Source organism: Verruconis gallopava (assembly GCF_000836295.1).
Source record: "Verruconis gallopava strain CBS 43764 unplaced genomic scaffold supercont1.3, whole genome shotgun sequence".
Classification (NCBI taxonomy): domain Eukaryota; kingdom Fungi; phylum Ascomycota; class Dothideomycetes; order Venturiales; family Sympoventuriaceae; genus Verruconis; species Verruconis gallopava.
Window position 1 is genome coordinate 25330 of NW_015622139.1, and position 17806 is coordinate 43135.

Below are 17806 nucleotides of genomic sequence, written 5' to 3' on the forward strand. Positions count from 1 at the left end.
TTCCTAACAAGTTCATTAAAGACAAAAGAATGACCGGCTGCTGATCTCTGCTACTAATTTTATCACTTAACTGCGATAAATTCAGCATGTCTTTGTGACATGAGTTCCGACCGTGTCTCAGATCTTCTCTGGACCTTTGCGGCTCGGATGACATGGGAGAAGAAGGACTAGAACAAGAAGACGGAGCATCGAATCATGCAGTTAGCATTAGTAACTTATAAAAGAGCCAACGCACTACTCTAAAATTCGCTGTTCAGGTTGAAATCTGCCAAGGCTTTTGTGAAGTTTGTAGGGTGATGTTGATGTTTGCGAAAAGGACACAGCAGAAGTCAGGGGCAGTTTCAACGTGAATTCCCCTATCTACGGGAAAAACGCAGTCAAGAATTTTCTTTCCAGCTCATGGCCGTGGCTGCGCAATAAGACATCGTTGATGAATTCGTCTTCGCTTTGAGTCTCGTATAGCAACCCATGCGAGGGTAACCACGTATTCGCGGAGCGTTCATGTCGGCTTGGATCGTTTATGGAGAATTACTTGGAAAGAACATCTGCAAGTATACTGGAGCGTGTTCAAACGATATCGTCGTAATGAGTTTGAAGGTGTGATCGTGACGGATGGCGACAATGACGGAATGGCGCAAAGGCCGGCATCGGCAACCCGTTCTATTCTGGTCCCTCCGTCATGTCACAACTTCATTTGCTCTCCGATTAATCTTCAAATACAAATCTATTAAAGGGAAATCAGCATCTTGTTAGGAGCGACCACGCCTAGAAGTACTATGACACGATTGGGAATGTGCTGCATATCCTTTCCCAGTGTGTTATTTGGCCGCCGTAAGAGTTCGTGACCAAAATAACTGACAAAATCAGTGCGTTCCGCGGACTTTCCGTCGACACTGGTTTAATTGACCAACCCCTTCAAGCCCGGATAGTGCAACACCAAGTCCACGGAAATTCCACTGCATCATGCCAAAAGACCAATATAGCTCCTCTCGCCAGAGACCTGTGTCATGCACCCTTTGTCGAAAGCGCAAGTTAAGGTGTTCCCGCGATGCGCCGTGCTCGAACTGCGTTTCACGTGCCGTTCCATGCGACCTAGAAGAAAAACCCAAGCCTTATAATGCTGAGTCTTCCCAGTCAGAAATTATCGAACGTCTTGGAAGACTCGAGCAATTGCTTGCAGGACGGCAGTCAGAGCAGGCGAGTGCATACAATCCCATCGCGAGCACGTGGAAGCCGCGGGAGACTGCTGTCCAGCCATCACTAACCCGAGACGCATCATCACAAGTTCAGAGTCTCAACCAAGATGTTGCTTTGCTGGAAAGCATATATCTCGGTGATATCGGTCCAAATGTATGGTGAAATGCAATCTATCTTAGGATATTTCACTCGCTAAGTAGCTTTTTAGACATCCGAAATTCCGTCTAGCCGCGTTATGTACAAAACATGTTCCGTCGAACGTATATCTCAGGCCAAACAATGGTTTTGCGGTCATGACCTGGAATTTTCAACTCAATCAGTACCTGTTCGCTGTATCTGGCTTCCAACCTATGCCGAAGCTCAAACCTTGCTACAGAAGTACACTCAAGTGGCTGCACATTTCCCTTGGATCACATATCTTCCATCGTTGCCGGAAATGCTTGAAGAAATCTATACGGCGCAAAGCCACAAATCTCAGATCAAGCCTGGCCCATTAGTTCTAGCGCTGGCCATATTTGCGTGCGCTACCAGTTCGTGGACATCTAAAGATTGTGAGACACGAGGTCTGTACAATACAGTACAGGCAGCAGCGGAGCAATCAAGATTCTGGATTGACGCAGCCCAGGATCTAGTGGATATATCTCGAGAGTATACCACGCTGTCAATTGAGGGTATATCGGGAAGCGTTCTTCTCAGTTTCCTGTTAGTCCACCTGGAAGGATTCACTCGAAAATGTCGTTATCTATTCTCGCATACGATCTGGATGGCGAGAAATTTGGGTCTGCACCGTTTAGATCATCCGAACAGTACATGGGATGCAGAATCTGTCGAGACTGAAATTGCGAGACGCGTTTTCTGGTACATATGTTCATGTGATTGGCAAGCTGCAGCAAGATTCGACGGTGCGGACGAAGGCGTTTATACATTTCACCCGCGGCAAATAATAACACGCCTGCCTAAGCACTCTGACGACGATAATGTACTAGTAGAGCTCCCACTATCGATTCCAACGACCATGTCTTACCCTCTTCACCGAATCAAGCTGTCCGAGATATGTCGCCGTGCTGTAGATCGCAATCCTCTGGCATCTGCAAACCTAGGTGGTATCTCTCACGATGCTCTCATGGATACTGATGCTGAGCTCCAGGCTTTGTTGAATGAGGTCCAACTTTTTTTTTCTCTGCCTCAAGATGAGCTGGCAAGAAACTATCGACTGCACCGCGACAAAGCTGCTGATATTGTCCAGCAAGGACATACCCTCAGATTTCTACTTCACGGACTACGTTGCAAATTGCACATTCCGTTTCTTATCAAAGGATACACGACAAGTGCGTTTGCGGAGTCGAAAGACATCTGCGTTATGTCTGCGCGCCTTTTGATCCAATCTCAGTCTCATTTGCTTGAGATGGGCTCGCTCAACGGAACCATGTTCCCTTTTTGCGGATTGCTCCTGGGAGTTTTTATGGCCAATGTGGTTCTTATTGTAGATTTATGCATGGGTAGGTCCAAAGGTCGAGACGATCTGCACCGTGAAGAGATATGCAAGGCTTTCAGGCTGCTTGAGAGTGCGCGACATGAATCAGAGACAACTGCTCGATTCGTTGACTCGTTGACTCAAATTTTGCAAAAGCATAAGATCAGATCACCGAAGGAGGCTCTCCAGTCGATGCACGCGAATCAGAGGGTGACGCAAGGGGACTCTACTTTGTCACGGCTCTCCAATAGAACTTGCAATGCATTGATGACTCCAGACTCGAGCGTTTTCACAGATTTGAATTGTGGTAGAGCGAATTCCGATGAAACGGTTGGAATAGAAGACCAGCGCCAGTCTACGTATTTCATTAACTTCGCCAAGGACTTCGAAGAAGGCACCGATATGTTCGATAATTTTGACTGGGACAATATATTTTCGGACTTGAATACCATGTTCGCCTAATATTGAAGTCCTACCAGGAGCCAACCTAGACAGTCTATTAAGTTTGGATTCATCTGATCAACTGTTTGCCATGATCAAATAAAATGGAAGGTACTATGATTTGCATATGATTTACAACTTGCATATTATGCAAATGTGTGTCTGTATACCCCTTAGTATGTTTACATTTAGTCTATCTCGAGGCATCCGTGGAACATCACAAGTACGAAATTAGTTTTCATTCAGATAACCGAGTTTCCCTACCTTGTTTGTTAGGCAGCTTCGAGGCTCTTGCCATTTTCCGAAGGACTTCATTTGTTGTGTTCTCATTGTAAGAATGGTTATTAGGACGGGAAATTCATGCCGTTAACCGAAGACCTCGTTATTTCATTTCTTAAGCTCAATGCCGACTCCATTAGCGGCTTTGACAACATTTTGCGACAGATTTATGATTAGTAGTTGATTTATTTCTAGTTACACAGGCACACGAAGCTCGACATGTTGCAAGTTTCTACCTCAACCTCTCGAATTTAGGACTGTGTTTCACTGCGGCGCTAAACTTCTTACTGCCCGTTCTTGATGAAGTCCGCAATCTTTTCCGCAACCATGTAACACGCACTCTGAGGATGACCTGGCGGAAGTAGCGGAAAGATACTTGCGTCCACCACACGCAAATTTTGAACCCCCCAAACGCGGGCGTGGCTGTCAACAACGGCCAAAGCATCGCTGCTGTTTCCCATTTTACATGTACCTGCTGCATGCCAAACTGGAGTTATTGTTTCGCGAATATAGTTGAGGATATCTGCATCCGATTGCACAGCGGCACCTGGAGTATATTCTGGACCCACCTGGACAGTAGTCTGAGCCCATGCATCGCGGATTCGTTTGAAAAGAGCTAACGAAACTTCCTGATCTGCGGGATCTGTAAGGTAGCCCAGGTCAATGACTGGAGGATCATTGATGTTGGAAGACGATATCGAAACGCTGCCACGAGAAACTGGAGCAACGAGTGCACCTGCAATGGCTCCGTAATTGTATCCGTCCTGGACTTCTTGATCACTTGCATTTTTCAGGCCGTTGACAATTCCTTCGACAGTGATGTACTCGACCTCTGGCCAATCTGCGGGAAAGTTCGCCAGAGCTGCTTGTGTTGTAGCAGAGAAATTCGCGCGGCTTGCTGCTGGTAGCTTCTCAAAGCCAACAATACCGAATCCAGGTGCTGTTAGAGGTCCTTGTTGACTTAAATATTGCAGAAGAACTTGGGCTGCGTAGATATCATCTGTTACGAGGCGAGTAGCAGTGATGACATTGACGGGATAGGTAACGCCGAAGAGGACATGGTCTTGAAGGTTCTGTCCCACACCAGGAAGATTTTTCACCACTGAAATGCCATTACTCGCCAATGTAGCTTGTGGTCCAATTCCAGAAACCATAAGTAGTTGAGGCGACTGGAAGGCTCCAGCGGCAATAATGACTTCCTTTTTTGCCGTCAATTTGTAATTGAGGCCAAGAGTTTGTACATTCACTCCATTTGCTGTGGTTCCAGAGAATGTAATCTTTTGAGCCATAGTATGAGCATAGACCTTCAATTTGCTAGAACCGAGGACGGCGCTCAAAAAACTCGTTGCGGAGGACTCTCTTGTTTCGGAAGCAGACTCTTCGGTCAAGGGAATCCATGCACTTCCATTGAGACTGCCGCTCTGAAAGTCTGCGTTTGGTGCCATACCAAGAGCAGTGAGTGCGCCTTCAATCCAGGTTCCAAGGGGAGATCCAAAGTTAGGCCAGGAGACTTGGAGAGGCCCATTCTGAGAATTGTCAAAAGCGGAAGGATTGTAAACAACAGACGCGTTAGCTTGGCGCACAGATGTATTTGGAGGAGTAATGGTTGGACTTTTCTTGTAGTATGGAAATACTGAACTCCACGACCAGGATGCGTCATTGGTAAGAGATGCCCAGAGATTAAATACACCTTGCGTTGCACTGCTGAAATTAGCTTTTAGAAAATGGTTCAAGAAGACTCGTGACTGACCGATGGTAGAGCATGAAGTTCCTGGCTGACGTTCCACCAATACACTTTCCTCGTGCATATCTAATCACTCTGTCATTCGCACCACTTTGTGGCGTGCTGACGAAATTCCAGTCGATTAGTGTAGAGTCATCCGAGGGATCAGTGCCAACTTGTGCTGCCGCTGCAAATCCTGGAATGATGGCGGTGAGACCGGCTTCTATCTGATAGGTACCACCAGCTTCAACAATGGCTACAGAATTACCATTTTGCACAAGGCGCGCGGCAAGGGCGAGGCCAGATGTGCCAGCTCCAACGACAATGTAGTCATACGACGCCGGTAAGCCCGGGAGACCGAGATTCTGAAGAGGGATGATAAAATCTGCGGATGTGAAAGAGAGCAGCAAAGACAATGTCAGGCTCTTCAGCCCTTGTTTGAGATGCATGTTGAACGATAATTTAAACAAATGAGCGGCTAGTAGACGTTGCTACTGGTTGAAAGGAGTGACAAAGATGAGCAAGGACAAGGAAAGCGAACGAGTGAAAGTCTTGTAGATCGAAAAGCTAATTGACAGAGGCGTCGATATTTTGCATCTTCTACAAGTATTAAATGAGCGTTTTACACCCGGCTTTGATCCCTCCATCTCAAATTTCCACGTGGGTGACAGCTGCTAGTTTCACCGTTGTAGCATAAATAGATTGCCCAGAGGCGCACATCACGGAGATTCTTACCAGGTTCAATGCGCATTGCCGCGTCGAGGCTCTATATTACTATGCGTCGTTGACATGTCGCAGCAGCGGTGCGGCGCGTGGAGAAAGGGGAGAACGGGGACGAGAGCGGCAGCGAGTCAGGCCGATGCCTTGAAGGAACAAAGAAATGCACAGACCACAGGAGGGTCATTCAACGGTATCATGGCCCGTCTCCCCGGACCGGCAGACAACGTATTTGCTGAGCTTGGAATTGGCGAATTCGGGCCTGATGCCTGTTGACTTGGTTAAGCGATGAGTTAAACGCCGTGGCATCGGTACACAGTCGAGGTCAGCTGATAAAGTCGGTGAGCCGTGGCTTTCGACTTGCAAGGCCTCTTCAAATTCTTGCGAAGAGATCATTTGCTCGTCTAATTTCTACATGCAAAGAACTGCCTCGAACATTACTTCGACTAAGTTACGCTTCTAACTCCAATCATGATGCGTCCACTCTTCGTTGCCCGCTGTCTTCAACGGCCGCTGGCTGTCACTGCCGCTGCGCTGGACTTTGCCTTCTGCAGCTTTCGTTGTCACAGAGAGCTCAACATCCTTTGTTATTTGAATGGATTCGATGTCTCGGTAGCCATTCGAGCTTGCCGTTGAAGAAAACTGATTCGGCTTAAGATGTTTACCCCAGCTTTGGTTGCCACTGTTTCCACCGCTACGGTGAATAGTGCTTTTGAAGATTCTCGGGAACAATTTAGAAACAATAGGCCTCACACCAGGTAAACAGCCGCAAATGATACCCAAGTATGTCTCAAATGCCAAACACATAAAGACGATGCCGCCATACCCTTTGAATACGTCAGATTTAGTCAGAGGAACTCTTCGAGAAGCCGGACACCTACATGTTTGATCCCAGGACTTGAAGAACTCTGTCATATAGAACACCCTGACGAGACTGGCTACGCAGACACTGAAAATGATTAGCTTTCACCGCATATGCCTTGGACGGCGATGTCCATCAATACTTACACAACACCAACGCTGAAGCAAATGATCAAACCGACCCGCTGGCGGAGAGGCATGTTGACGTTTATCAGATAATGGATAGGCCACAGATATACAAGACAGTCAGTTGCTGCGTTGATTGAAGCCGCTGCTATAAAAAAGGCCTGGATGTTAATGCAGTTTTTGTGCACTTTGAACACGTTCCATTGATCGGATATCGGCCTGCCCGTCGTATTTAGCATCCACAACCGATCAAATAATGTGCGCCAGATGCATGCTCACCAGCACTCAAAAATCATCACCAAAGGACAAGCAATGGCCCAGCATGCTGAAAGTACGATAGCCCCGTAGTTGAACCACTTGTTCGTCTTGGACGGAAATATTCGAAGATATGTCAAACAGATTGATATCTTCGTTGCACAAGTTGTCGGAGCAAATAGCACTTGAGTCACAAGGGTGATTTTACCAATACTGGAGATCCACTCGAATTTGACGTCGTAGAGGTGTCGTCCAATTCCAACGTTCACTTCCCATACATGACACCCTACTTGTGATATCGCAAGTATCTTCACAGTCATTAGTTTTGTGAATATGCCAGTAAAGACAGGCAGACATACATAGGCAAATAGTATGAACCAATCGTCTGCACCAAGAGCACCTTTTACCAAGACAGTCCGCGAGTAAAACCGTCCTGCTATGAATATTGTCATCAATATGCCCAGCGACAGCTCAATACCCCAGATAGCTGGTTTCAAAGTATGGGCTGGATCATCATAATTCGGAGTTGGCCTGGATCAATCAGGATGGCTCATTTGCTAATTTTGAAGGCTTTTTGGTACCATGTCGCTATAACAGCGGGCGTAAGTGCTGCCATAATGAAAAGTACACACAATATGCAGTCGAACAATCTCCAGCCACAAATACTGAACAATATTTAGGTGTGGGCAGCAATCCAGAAGAATTTTGTAGACGATCTTTGAGAAAGAAACGTGAGACGATCTTACCCAAGTAAATCTTATCGGGGTCCTTACGTGAATGAAGTATGTAGAGGTAGTGCTAACCTGCGTTCTGTGTTTGTCCAATCTGCGGGGAGGCTGATTTCAATGCATGGGTTGCTCGCTCGTTTCCGCATATTGTTCCGTTGACATTCTAGCGATCTTGCCGACTTTTTTTTCTGTTTGAACAAATGCTCCAGGGTGCATTATTCAGGCCGACACAAGATGTACTGTTCAAATTCATGTGCATGATCTGACTCAAGAATCCCCTGCTACTTCGTAGACCTGGCTGTGCTGTCTTGACGCAGGGGCATGCAGTTACCAGGGTTTGCGTGTTACCCGAGAAGACTAGGTAGTTTGACATGAGGCCAGTGCGTACCTCGGGGATTTGTGCGCATCTGGCATGGCGTCAGCATCTGGAACTTTGACAGCTCTTATCCGTCCGATCTCAGCATAAGCGACTCTGCACTTCACTTTATGTATATTCATACGCCCTTGAAGATCTTACAGAACCTCCAAGAAGCTCTAATCAAAGTAACTTTTGTGGTCACAGTGCGGATTTCGAATTCACAGTTCCTTTCTCTGCTAAGTAGAATCTTGATTGTCCAACGATGAATGTGGGTTCAGCCGATTCTATCGTTGAGCATTGACCACACTTTGATATACATAGACCGATTTGATGAGCACTTGCGCCACCTCTCATATCGGCAACTGATATAGAACGGACAACCTAGCGTATTCGAAATGGCTGGACCATCTCTACTATCAAGCACGTGCTTGTAACCGATTGAAAAATGTGGTTATTTGTGTGTTTAAGCTACGGTATGTCGCAAGCGTGCTGTCGACGATATGCAGAGTGGCTCAAACGAATTTGAAATTTCCTTTCGTATGATAATATCTGCGAAGGAGATCTTAGAATTCTTCAGGGTCGTAGACAATAACTAAGGGCGTTCGTAGTCGGGGTTTCGTGACAGCAGTTGAACAGCGTGAGCGCGGAGAGTCACGGAACATTCGGTCTCCTTGAGGAATTCTCAAACTCAGGGCACCGGACAAGACGCAGAGAAAGGGGCTAGTGTGTGCAAGCAAGGAACTTCAGGCTTCGAACTGCGGCGCGTGAGCATTCCACGTACCCTGCCAAAGTACTCCACAATTTCCAAGCCCGCCAAGCCCCGAGAAATAGAGTGCAAGCGACATGGTTGACAACATGGACTTGAATGTCGATCCATCGTAAGGGTGTGGCTCTGAGACGCATTTGTCTCCTAGGCCCATGCTCCGGCGTGATCTGTTAAAAGGTTATTTACGAGATCGATGCTCAAGGTGTGGTCTGGATTATGTTAAGCTTGGTTCCGGGATGCGGATTAAAGTTATGCCAAACAAGAAAGCGTGTAAAGTCCATGCAATCCACTTAGATTGTGGGAGGGTTGTCGTGGCCGTTGATCAGAAAGGTAAAGCTTCAGAAGACCGATGTCAAGAAGAACATGAGATCGCCTGCACGACCTTGACGCCAAGTTTCTGATCAATTTTGAATCTGGACCGAGCAACAGGGCCGTGTTAACCGGTCTCGCCGTACGTTCCACCGTTTCGGCCAAGCGATCTTCCTGAGTCCAGCAGAAGCACTGCCTTCCAGCCTCACATTATCAATTTTCACCAGTAGGTCATGGTGCCTCTCTGAAGTTCTTCTCGTGGACACGCATCTCTTTCGAAGTTGACGAGAGACGAGAAGGATGTCTGAGAAGAAAGGACGTTAATGCTGACGCGTGAAGGACATTAGTCTTTTCAGTCCCCTAGGGGAAGCATCACCCTGCGAGAAGCCCGTCGATAGGTTAAGAAGCGTGCGTTTTTTGTCCCTCATGTCTGCACAGAGATATGACTTTCTCGTTAAGAGGATTGAGGCCAAGAAGATGCAATGTACTAAACTTTTTGAACCGCAAAAAGTCTAATGTCCTGAGACCGGGTACATCAGGTCACCTGGTAGTTCATGCATTTGATATCAAATCCAAATAATCCAATTATAAGGTTTCAGGTCAACCATTGCTGACCAGGATGCTTGTATATCTGTTCCACAGCCTGTATTTTTCGTTCGATCATCTGGACGAATTGCTTGTCTTCGCTGTCCTTTTCAGGTCCGCTCGTCTTTTCCACCACAATTCCCTATTGATGGAGAGAAAACCTTTAAGTTTCATTGAACAAGGACTGTGGCAGTAGGAGAAGTGGACAAGGAAAGCTCCCGAGGTCGACGGTGGATACGCGTTTGTATGGTCCGGTGCGGCAAAAGTGGGGCCGAACAGTGGTTACAACATTTGTGACACCAGAAATACCGTATATCCTTTCGGCCATCAGCTACTTGATCGCAAACAATGAAAAAGACCTTAGATAAGAAAGTGCGGCTATACAAGTAATATCAGTTGAGCTGAGTCAGTCATTCGCAGAACTTCGATATCCAAATTGTCTACGAAGTTCCCCGATGTCCGATTTTTGAGGTACCCATGACGCTGAGAATAAAGCCAAACTGTACACTACAACATGGAGCAATCTCTGAGTAACTTGTTCAAATCTCCCTGTCATTGCAAAAACGAAGAAGTCTGACTGTGTATTGAGGTCAAGTGTTCTATATTTTGGCCGTGGTCTTCAGAAGGGCGCATTGGTTTGCGCAACGTTGCACAGCGGAAGGAATAGAAGACTTAGAGTTTCTGTACCTCTCTGAGCGCACCATCGCAAAGTTTTAATTTTAATTGTTCAATTCCCCGCTCTCCTCGAATCCGCAGCTCACTTATTAATTCAAAATCTCTCGTGAAGAACATTGATAGAATTTGGATCGGCTGCAGTCATGACCTCATCAGCCGTGCTAAATTTTGCCAGAGCTCTGCGACAGGATGATGAACAAAACATCAGCCATGTCGCAGGAAATGGCACCGCTGCCATAGCTACAATCACACGGATGAGCTCTATCTTGCCCACTCAAAGTGCTGTCGTGATTTCCTCAAACAACAGCACCTTGAACATATCGCACCACAGCACTCCTGTGCCCTCGAACGCTATTGCATCAACATCGCACGGCATACTTTCGACAAGCGCAATCGTCGGAGTCGTAATCACGGGACTGTTTATACTCAGCTTAGTTGCGGGATTCCTATGCCTTTTTTGCGATCAGAGATCTGGTAGGAGAAAGAGGGTCAAGCTGGTAAAAAAGAAACCGTCGAAGAAAATGCCCTTCTTTTACTCGCCTACCAAAGAAATCATGTCGGGCGCGGCTCTCCAAAACCATACAGTGTTTGATCAGAGGTACGAGCCGCGAAAGAGATTGTATACATTCGATAGCAACGCTATATATCAGCAATCATATGATGATTGTGGAGGATATCCATCGAGCTTCCTTCCCGAGCCAGACGATTTGGAACACGCGTTCAATAGGGCGGAACTGCATAGATTGTAATTTCTGCGAAGTGGAATAGAGCACGTGAGATATGCAGCGGGTGTAGGCTTGTTACTAGTTGATCAATACAAGTCCATTGACCTCAGGGAGAGAAATTGCAAATATGCATTGAGAAAATGACTGGCCGCTTAAGGCTGAGTACTATTCTAGCAGATCAATGAGCATGCGAGAAGTTCTGAGGCAGATAACTATGCTTCCCTGCTGCAAATTCCACAGAGGAAGAAGAAGGAGAAGGAGGAAGGATGGCATATTTTGTTTACGATGAGAAAACAGGACGATGTGGGCTCTGCGCCGTGAGCTGATTTCTCCGATCTCCCAATTAACTTTACGATTTAGTTCTAGTCTTCATTCCCGTGAACACCTAGCTGCTTAGCCACCGAGAGTAGGGGTCTGAGGCAACAAGGCAACTAGGGTTTCTAGGGTATCGTCATCATTGATCACAATCCAGAACACTGAAGCGGCCTTCTTTATTTTTTCAGTTTCGGCCTTATCTAACAATGGCGCGTAGTCGAAAGACGACTCCCTCTGCGCAAGCGACTGAGCCGCTGTCGACTGCGCCCGCTGGCTATCCGACAAGATCGCGCGTCGAAGCTGGGGACCAAACAAATCCCCCACCGGGAACACAACGCGTAACAACACGACGTTCAGCACGCGCAAAAAGCGTTGAAAGTAATGAAAGCTCTGAAAGTCGCTCGTCAAAAATTCTACAACGCGAAGATGCGCCACAATCGATTTCTCAAATTGGTATGTGACCTCCAAGTATACATCACGCAACGCAATCCGCGAAGGTGGAGCGAAGGCACGTGAGCCGAAGTGTAGCTTCATCCTTCAGAAGTCTTGTTTCCTAGAAAATTGTTATCAAAATTCTAACACGACAATAGACCTTACAACAGTGGAGGAGGAATCTGATAATGAAGACGAGGATCTAGATATTCCTCCGCCTGATGAGGTAGCAGACCTCGGTGCGACAGCAGGAGATGAAGATGATGACGTTGTCGGCGAACGTTCCCTACATTCCATGTCAGGCACAACTGCTCAGGATCAGCTGTCGGAGGACGAAGATGAAAATTTGAACCCCCATTTGCTGTTGGCGCACAGCCCAGCTGTCTATCGCGCAGCTATCGATCTGATCAAACGTTTTGATCAGCACAAACCTATCCTTCTCCAGATATTAAAAGGCATTGATCGAGCGGATTCATCAACGGCGATTAGTTTCCGGAAAGATGTTGAAGCTCTTCAGGACGCCGTGGAACAACTTGGTGAGGCATTCGGTCATAGGCTTAGCTTGTTCAGCCCGGACCACGTCATGGAAAGATTGTTCAAACAATCGTTGCCTCATATGACATCTGAATGCTGGCGACTTACAGAGTTGATTCAATTGCTCAATCTCGCCGTCATTTCCAAAGAATTGGCAGGCACACCGATAGAGACAGAGGTTCTGGCCGAGAACCTTCGCCAGTTAGACGCCCAGTTCCCTTTCCCTTTTATCAAAGACCTCAACATGTCAGAAGATAGCCCTCACGTTGTTGGTAATAGCTATTTGCAAACAGAAACTTTTGAGGTAGCTCTTGCGATTCGTTTACAGGTCACAGTGATGGAAATTCAGCTCAAGTTTGAGGCGGATGGTTTTAATGCGACCGAGTTTATCCAAGAGATGTTCTACGCAGTCCCTGGAAGTCATGATAACTTACGTGCATGGGATGTGAACGGATTGGGTAGTGGAGAATTGGGATTATTACCCGAGTTCGAGAAAAAGATCCGTCGGCGGATCAAGCGATTACTCAACGCACTGGAGGAAGATGCTCATGAAATTGCCGATGGCTCTGATGAAGGCTTGCAAATTCTCACGAGGAACTTCCCTTGGACCGAGTTCAGAGCCGCCGTGCTTAGATGGGCGAAGCTGCGTATGGAAGAAATTACTTCATCAATTGACGGCGCTGGTGGGATCGAAAAGCTCATGGACGATATTCGAACTGAGCTGTCCAAAGACAACACATTCGATGCCAATGCTTCAGTGCCGTCCAGGCGCAGCCCAGTGAAACAAAAGGCCAAGATCAGTACGAGGCAAGTTCCTAGATCCAAAAAAAACTTAAATAGTCTTTGTGCACATGCTAACAAGCTTGGAAGCGAGGCACCTCGGTCATCACAGTCTTTGAGCTCACCATCGAAGCTTCAAGCCGAAATTGGTGAGCCTAACGCTCATGGCCACGCGCAAGATGTTGAGGCGTATATCGATGAGGAAAGTAGCGAAAAAGCGCCAGCAGTTGATGCAGAGCTAGCCGATGTGTTGAACAAGTTCACCGAGAGTCAGAAACAGCGCAAAGAAAACATTCGGCAAACGCCTACTTCTAGCGCCAATCCTGCACGTAGACGACAATTTGTTGACGAGCAGGATGATGCAGAGCGCATTTCACAATTTGAAGACGGGACACAGCCAGCTTTGGACCAGCGTCCCAATCAAAGCAAGGCAATATCAAGTCAGCCGACTTGGAAACGTAGGCATGCCTCGTCCGATGACGATGTTTCGGAAGACGAAGGCTTACAGTTTGATACGCGAGAAATTGACATGTCACAACGCCGTCGAGCTGCACCACGTCTTAGTCAAAGTCCCAAGCGCGTTCGCATCACAGTTCCTGGTTGGTCTTACGAATGATTGCCAATATTTGGAGAGACTAACAATCAAACAGACTCTGATGTGAGAGACGAACGCGTTCGTGAATATGAAGAGCAAAAGGCCATTATGACGTCGCAAACACGTCACGCTATGCAATCACGGCCGCGAACCCAGTTAGGACGAACCAGATGGAATGCGGCATCAGAAATGAGGCTTGAAGAGCTCATTGCCGAACATGGGATCAGCTGGGCCTACCTCAAGAGCCTTGATCAAGAAGGTGATAATCTGTTTGATGGACGTGATCAAGTAGCTCTCAAAGACAAGGCTAGGAACATGAAGATACAGTTTCTTCTGTACGTCACTGCAATGTCAGCCTTTAAAGAGCAAAGTGTTAACGCAATGTCAGAAACGGTTTAAACCCTCTCCCCCGCAATTGGGAGCTTGTTCCATTGGATAAAAAGGCCGTGGCTCGACTGTTACTCGGTAACGTTGATATCGAACGCCTGTTGGCAGCTGGTGTCGGCCTGAAGCAGCTGTGCGAAGCTGGTGCGAACGTCCAAGACCTCGCAGATGCCGGTGTCACTAAGGAGCAGCTGCAGAATACTGGTATTTCACAGGCACTGCTTGACAACATCACGTTTCCAGGATAAACTGATTCAGACCACGAAAGCGTTGTGCCTTTGGAAGTGTTGAGTATATTTTTTGACCATGTTATCGGCAAGATGCCTTTTGCTCTGAAAATTCTCGTCGTGATCCGAGATGTTCTTTGCTACGCTGCCATCCTTTTCGAAAGCAATGTGGCCTGGATGCTATTATGTTAATTCAAAACATCAATGGAATGAGGTTCGGTCTTGTCAAATGTGTTCTGGGTGTGTGCAGACGATTTTAATCGGCCAGCGGGTGGCATTCAGTTTCCATGTCCTCGGGTAACCCCCACCTTAGAGCCACAAATGGCAATTCGATTTTCTCACGCTTCCGAGCTTGCTCTCGGCTATGGGATCAACGGCCGCTCGCTGCTAGCAAGCGCAGGATGTAACCTTCACTGTAGCCACCATCACTGAGCGTATTCGCAAATACTCAACCAGCTTTTCAAAACATGATTTTTGTGCCTTTGGCCTCCTCTCAATCGTCCATGCTCTCTTGCTCTTTCGGGTTTTCGTTTTTGCAGAAGCTCGCGCCACATCATGGCCACGGTTGAGGAACACAACGCACCCGACTCTCGCCCCACTGACTCCTCTAACAGCGCCGATGTTGACAACGACGCCGATAGCGCGACTTCAGACGATGTCGGCGGTGCAACGCTGGAGCGCAAGCTCACTAACACAGAGCACACGGCTGTGCCGAAGCCTGGCGACGTGAGAATTAACGTCAAAGGAGCCTTCATCGTGGAAGATGACGATGAGCCAGGAACACCGGAAGACGACTTTGACACTGAAGGGTATCAGCTGGAGCGAAGGGGCATACGACTACCGAATCATAAAGCTGTGGTCAGCCATATCGCAGTTGATGTGTGTTACTACTACTCAGCCCTGACCTGCACACTTGCTCACACGTGAGATTACAGATTGGCGGCTCTCTCGCAAAGTTGGTTTACTTCTCCTTCGAACCAGGAGACGAACAAGGTGGACGTCTTAACTTCCTCAAGTTTGAGACGGACAAGATAGACACATGTATTGCTTTTATGAAGAGACTAAAGAAGGAGCACATGCAGCGGAATGGCCTGGGTAGCGATCATGAGCTGTGCGTTATGGCAACAGGTGGTGGTGCATACAAGTACTATGAGAGAATAAAGGAGGCTTTGGGTGTGGAAGTGATGCGGGAAGATGAGATGGAGTGTTTGATCATTGGTGAGCTTTGTGCTGAGATCGCGTACGTATTGACTTGTGTTGACTGACTTTAAATTGTAGGACTTGACTTCTTCATATCCGAAATTCCACGCGAGGTTTTCAGTTACAGCGATTCTAACCCGATGGCTTTTGTGCCACCATCATCCCGTACATATCCATATCTCCTTGTCAATATTGGCTCTGGTGTATCCATGATCAAAGTTAGTGGGCCTAGAGAATTTCAGCGTGTAGGCGGTACTTCTCTTGGGGGAGGAACACTCTGGGGCTTGCTGTCGCTCCTTACAGGGGCTCGCAACTTTGACGAGATGCTGGCTATGGCAGAGTGCGGCGACAACACGAACGTGGACATGCTAGTTGGCGATATCTATGGGACTGGATACGGGAAGATCGGCTTGAAGAGCACGACTATTGCCAGTACATTTGGAAAGGTGTATCGCACAAAACGAAGGGCAGAACGAGAATCTGAAGACTATGGTGGTCTCGCAAATGGCGATCATATTGACTCTGCGAGAGAGTATATGTCTTCCACCTCACCGCGCACTACCAGCAGAACTGAATGCGGGCCTCAGATGACCAATTCTAATGACGACTACCCAGGTACATCAGCTTCCAACTACTTCCCAAAATCCGATGCCGATCCCCACAACTCCAATCGCCAGCCTTTTCGGCCGCAAGACATATCACGTTCCTTATTATATGCCATATCCAACAACATTGGGCAGCTGGCTTTTCTTCATGCTGAGAAGCATAACTGCGCTCAGATCTACTTTGGGGGAAGTTTCATCGGTGGGCACTGGCAGACGATGGCAACGCTGGCATATGCCATCAAGTTTTGGAGCAAAGGCACGAAACATGCGCTATTCCTAAGGCACGAGGGGTATCTGGGTGCCGTGGGTGCTTTTCTGAAGAGACAACCAGAAGGATGGGGGAGAAGAGGAAGTATGGATGGACTTGGACTTATGGGAGGTGTGCTTGAGAAGCTACGAGTTAAAACAGACGGGGGAGAAGCGCAATGACGATATGAACCACACATGTCAGCAAATTAGAATCTCGGATGATGCCTTTTGAAAGGGAAATTGAACAAGTGTAAGATTTGAAAAAGCGAGTGCGCCTCTTATGCTCTTTTGAATTTCTTTGCTTTCTGTTGGTAGTCATTTACAATATGGCACACATATTCAAAGTAATAACAACACAAAAGCTTTGGAAGTGCTCCTGAAAACAGATATGCCATTCGAATCCAGCCAACTTCTTGTCGCTATTATCGTGCTGGCACGTCACTCGGCCTATTTGCTCTTGATGCTAGCCGCAAGTCTATTCGACTTGCCTCCTCTGCTGAGATATCAAATATTTTCTGGCCCGGATACTTGAGAATATTCGCTTTATGTGGATGCGCCGGGCCCTCGAATGCTATTTCCATTAGCCGTCTAAGATCATTCAACACGGTCATGCACGTAATTTTATACTTACTTTTCAACCTCGCTAATCTTACATCCCTTAAACGATTCTTTGGTAGCATTCCTCTTACGGCTCTTCGCAAGATCTCACCCCCTCCCCATTTGCTCATCATCCTCTCGAAGCTGACACTCTTCAAGCTTCCGGGACGTGTGCTGTGGCTATAGTATAGCTTCTGTTGAGCCTTCTTGCCAGTTACTCGTATGTACTGGCAATCAGTCGCAACAACGTAATCGCCGCAGTCCGTCGATGGATCATAGATCGGTTTGTGCTTGCCCATGAGCGTTTGAGCGATCCGCGAAGCTATTCGGCCAAGTGGGAGCGGTGTGCTGCTAATAGGAACATGATGCCAGGCACGAGCGTATGCCAGACGCGTCTATTCATCGAGAGTCAACCAGGTTTCAAGGACGTCTACGGCAGTTGATGGTGGTCGTACCTTGCCTAAAGTTTGAGACATGGCGGTGGTCCTGATGCCCTGAGCGGGCACAATTGATAATTATTCGGCCTCTTTGGAAACAAAGCTGTAATTACCTAAAGCGAGCGGTCGCACAAAGTTGAGAAGTGAATTGCTTAGCGATGTTAAGCAGAATTTGGATGTCGAAGTCTGCCAAAGCCCGAAGAAATCCTGGTTTCCTGTTTTGGATTGGTTC

At 47.3% G+C, this 17806-nt stretch overlaps 6 protein-coding genes across 6 annotated transcripts; 3 read left to right on the forward strand and 3 right to left on the reverse strand.

Moving 5' to 3' along the window:
• The first annotated feature begins 711 nt into the window (after nt 1–711).
• PV09_00949 (uncharacterized protein) lies at nt 712–3285 on the forward strand. The gene is made up of 3 exons (XM_016353777.1): nt 712–813; nt 868–1350; nt 1406–3285. The coding sequence occupies exons 2-3, from the start codon at nt 964–966 to the stop codon at nt 3131–3133; spliced, it is 2115 nt and encodes a 704-aa protein (XP_016217872.1). The 5' UTR covers nt 712–813; nt 868–963; the 3' UTR covers nt 3134–3285.
• A 298-nt stretch (nt 3286–3583) lies between these two features.
• On the reverse strand, nt 3584–5563 carry PV09_00950 (uncharacterized protein; the record flags this gene model as incomplete). Its single annotated transcript, XM_016353778.1, has 2 exons — nt 3584–5092; nt 5142–5563. 2 exons carry the CDS (start codon nt 5561–5563, stop codon nt 3676–3678), a joined length of 1839 nt encoding a protein of 612 aa, XP_016217873.1. The 3' UTR covers nt 3584–3675.
• Nucleotides 5564–6290: 727 nt separating this feature from the next.
• On the reverse strand, nt 6291–7689 carry PV09_00951 (uncharacterized protein; the record flags this gene model as incomplete). Its single annotated transcript, XM_016353779.1, has 6 exons — nt 6291–6658; nt 6713–6780; nt 6840–7037; nt 7098–7381; nt 7433–7604; nt 7655–7689. 6 exons carry the CDS (start codon nt 7687–7689, stop codon nt 6291–6293), a joined length of 1125 nt encoding a protein of 374 aa, XP_016217874.1.
• A 4051-nt stretch (nt 7690–11740) lies between these two features.
• Nucleotides 11741–14507, forward strand: PV09_00952 (uncharacterized protein; the record flags this gene model as incomplete). Its single annotated transcript, XM_016353780.1, has 5 exons — nt 11741–11987; nt 12125–13307; nt 13371–13879; nt 13931–14210; nt 14264–14507. The coding sequence occupies 5 exons, from the start codon at nt 11741–11743 to the stop codon at nt 14505–14507; spliced, it is 2463 nt and encodes an 820-aa protein (XP_016217875.1).
• Nucleotides 14508–15041: 534 nt separating this feature from the next.
• PV09_00953 (pantothenate kinase) lies at nt 15042–16720 on the forward strand (the record flags this gene model as incomplete). Its single annotated transcript, XM_016353781.1, has 3 exons — nt 15042–15365; nt 15422–15704; nt 15765–16720. 3 exons carry the CDS (start codon nt 15042–15044, stop codon nt 16718–16720), a joined length of 1563 nt encoding a protein of 520 aa, XP_016217876.1.
• Nucleotides 16721–16753: 33 nt separating this feature from the next.
• On the reverse strand, nt 16754–17794 carry PV09_00954 (ribosomal protein L13). Its single transcript, XM_016353782.1, has 3 exons — nt 17593–17794; nt 17172–17532; nt 16754–17111 (listed from the first exon to the last, which is right to left on the reverse strand). The coding sequence occupies exons 1-3, from the start codon at nt 17611–17613 to the stop codon at nt 16963–16965; spliced, it is 531 nt and encodes a 176-aa protein (XP_016217877.1). The 5' UTR covers nt 17614–17794; the 3' UTR covers nt 16754–16962.
• Between the last annotated feature and the right edge of the window lie 12 nt (nt 17795–17806).

What these genes read in the sequence shown, in the direction of transcription:
- PV09_00949 (XM_016353777.1), top strand. Translation starts at nt 964, where the DNA reads ATGCCAAAAGACCAATATAGCTCCTCTCGCCAGAGACCTGTGTCATGC. An exon ending in TCGGTGATATCGGTCCAAAT is followed by an intron (nt 1,351 to 1,405) that starts GTATGGTGAAAT and finishes GTAGCTTTTTAG; the next exon opens with ACATCCGAAATTCCGTCTAG.
- PV09_00954 (XM_016353782.1), bottom strand. Translation starts at nt 17,613, where the DNA reads ATGTCTCAAACTTTAGGCAAG. An exon ending in TGTCTCAAACTTTAGGCAAG is followed by an intron (nt 17,533 to 17,592) that starts GTACGACCACCA and finishes CTCGATGAATAG; the next exon opens with ACGCGTCTGGCATACGCTCG. An exon ending in AAGATTAGCGAGGTTGAAAA is followed by an intron (nt 17,112 to 17,171) that starts GTAAGTATAAAA and finishes TAATGGAAATAG; the next exon opens with CATTCGAGGGCCCGGCGCAT.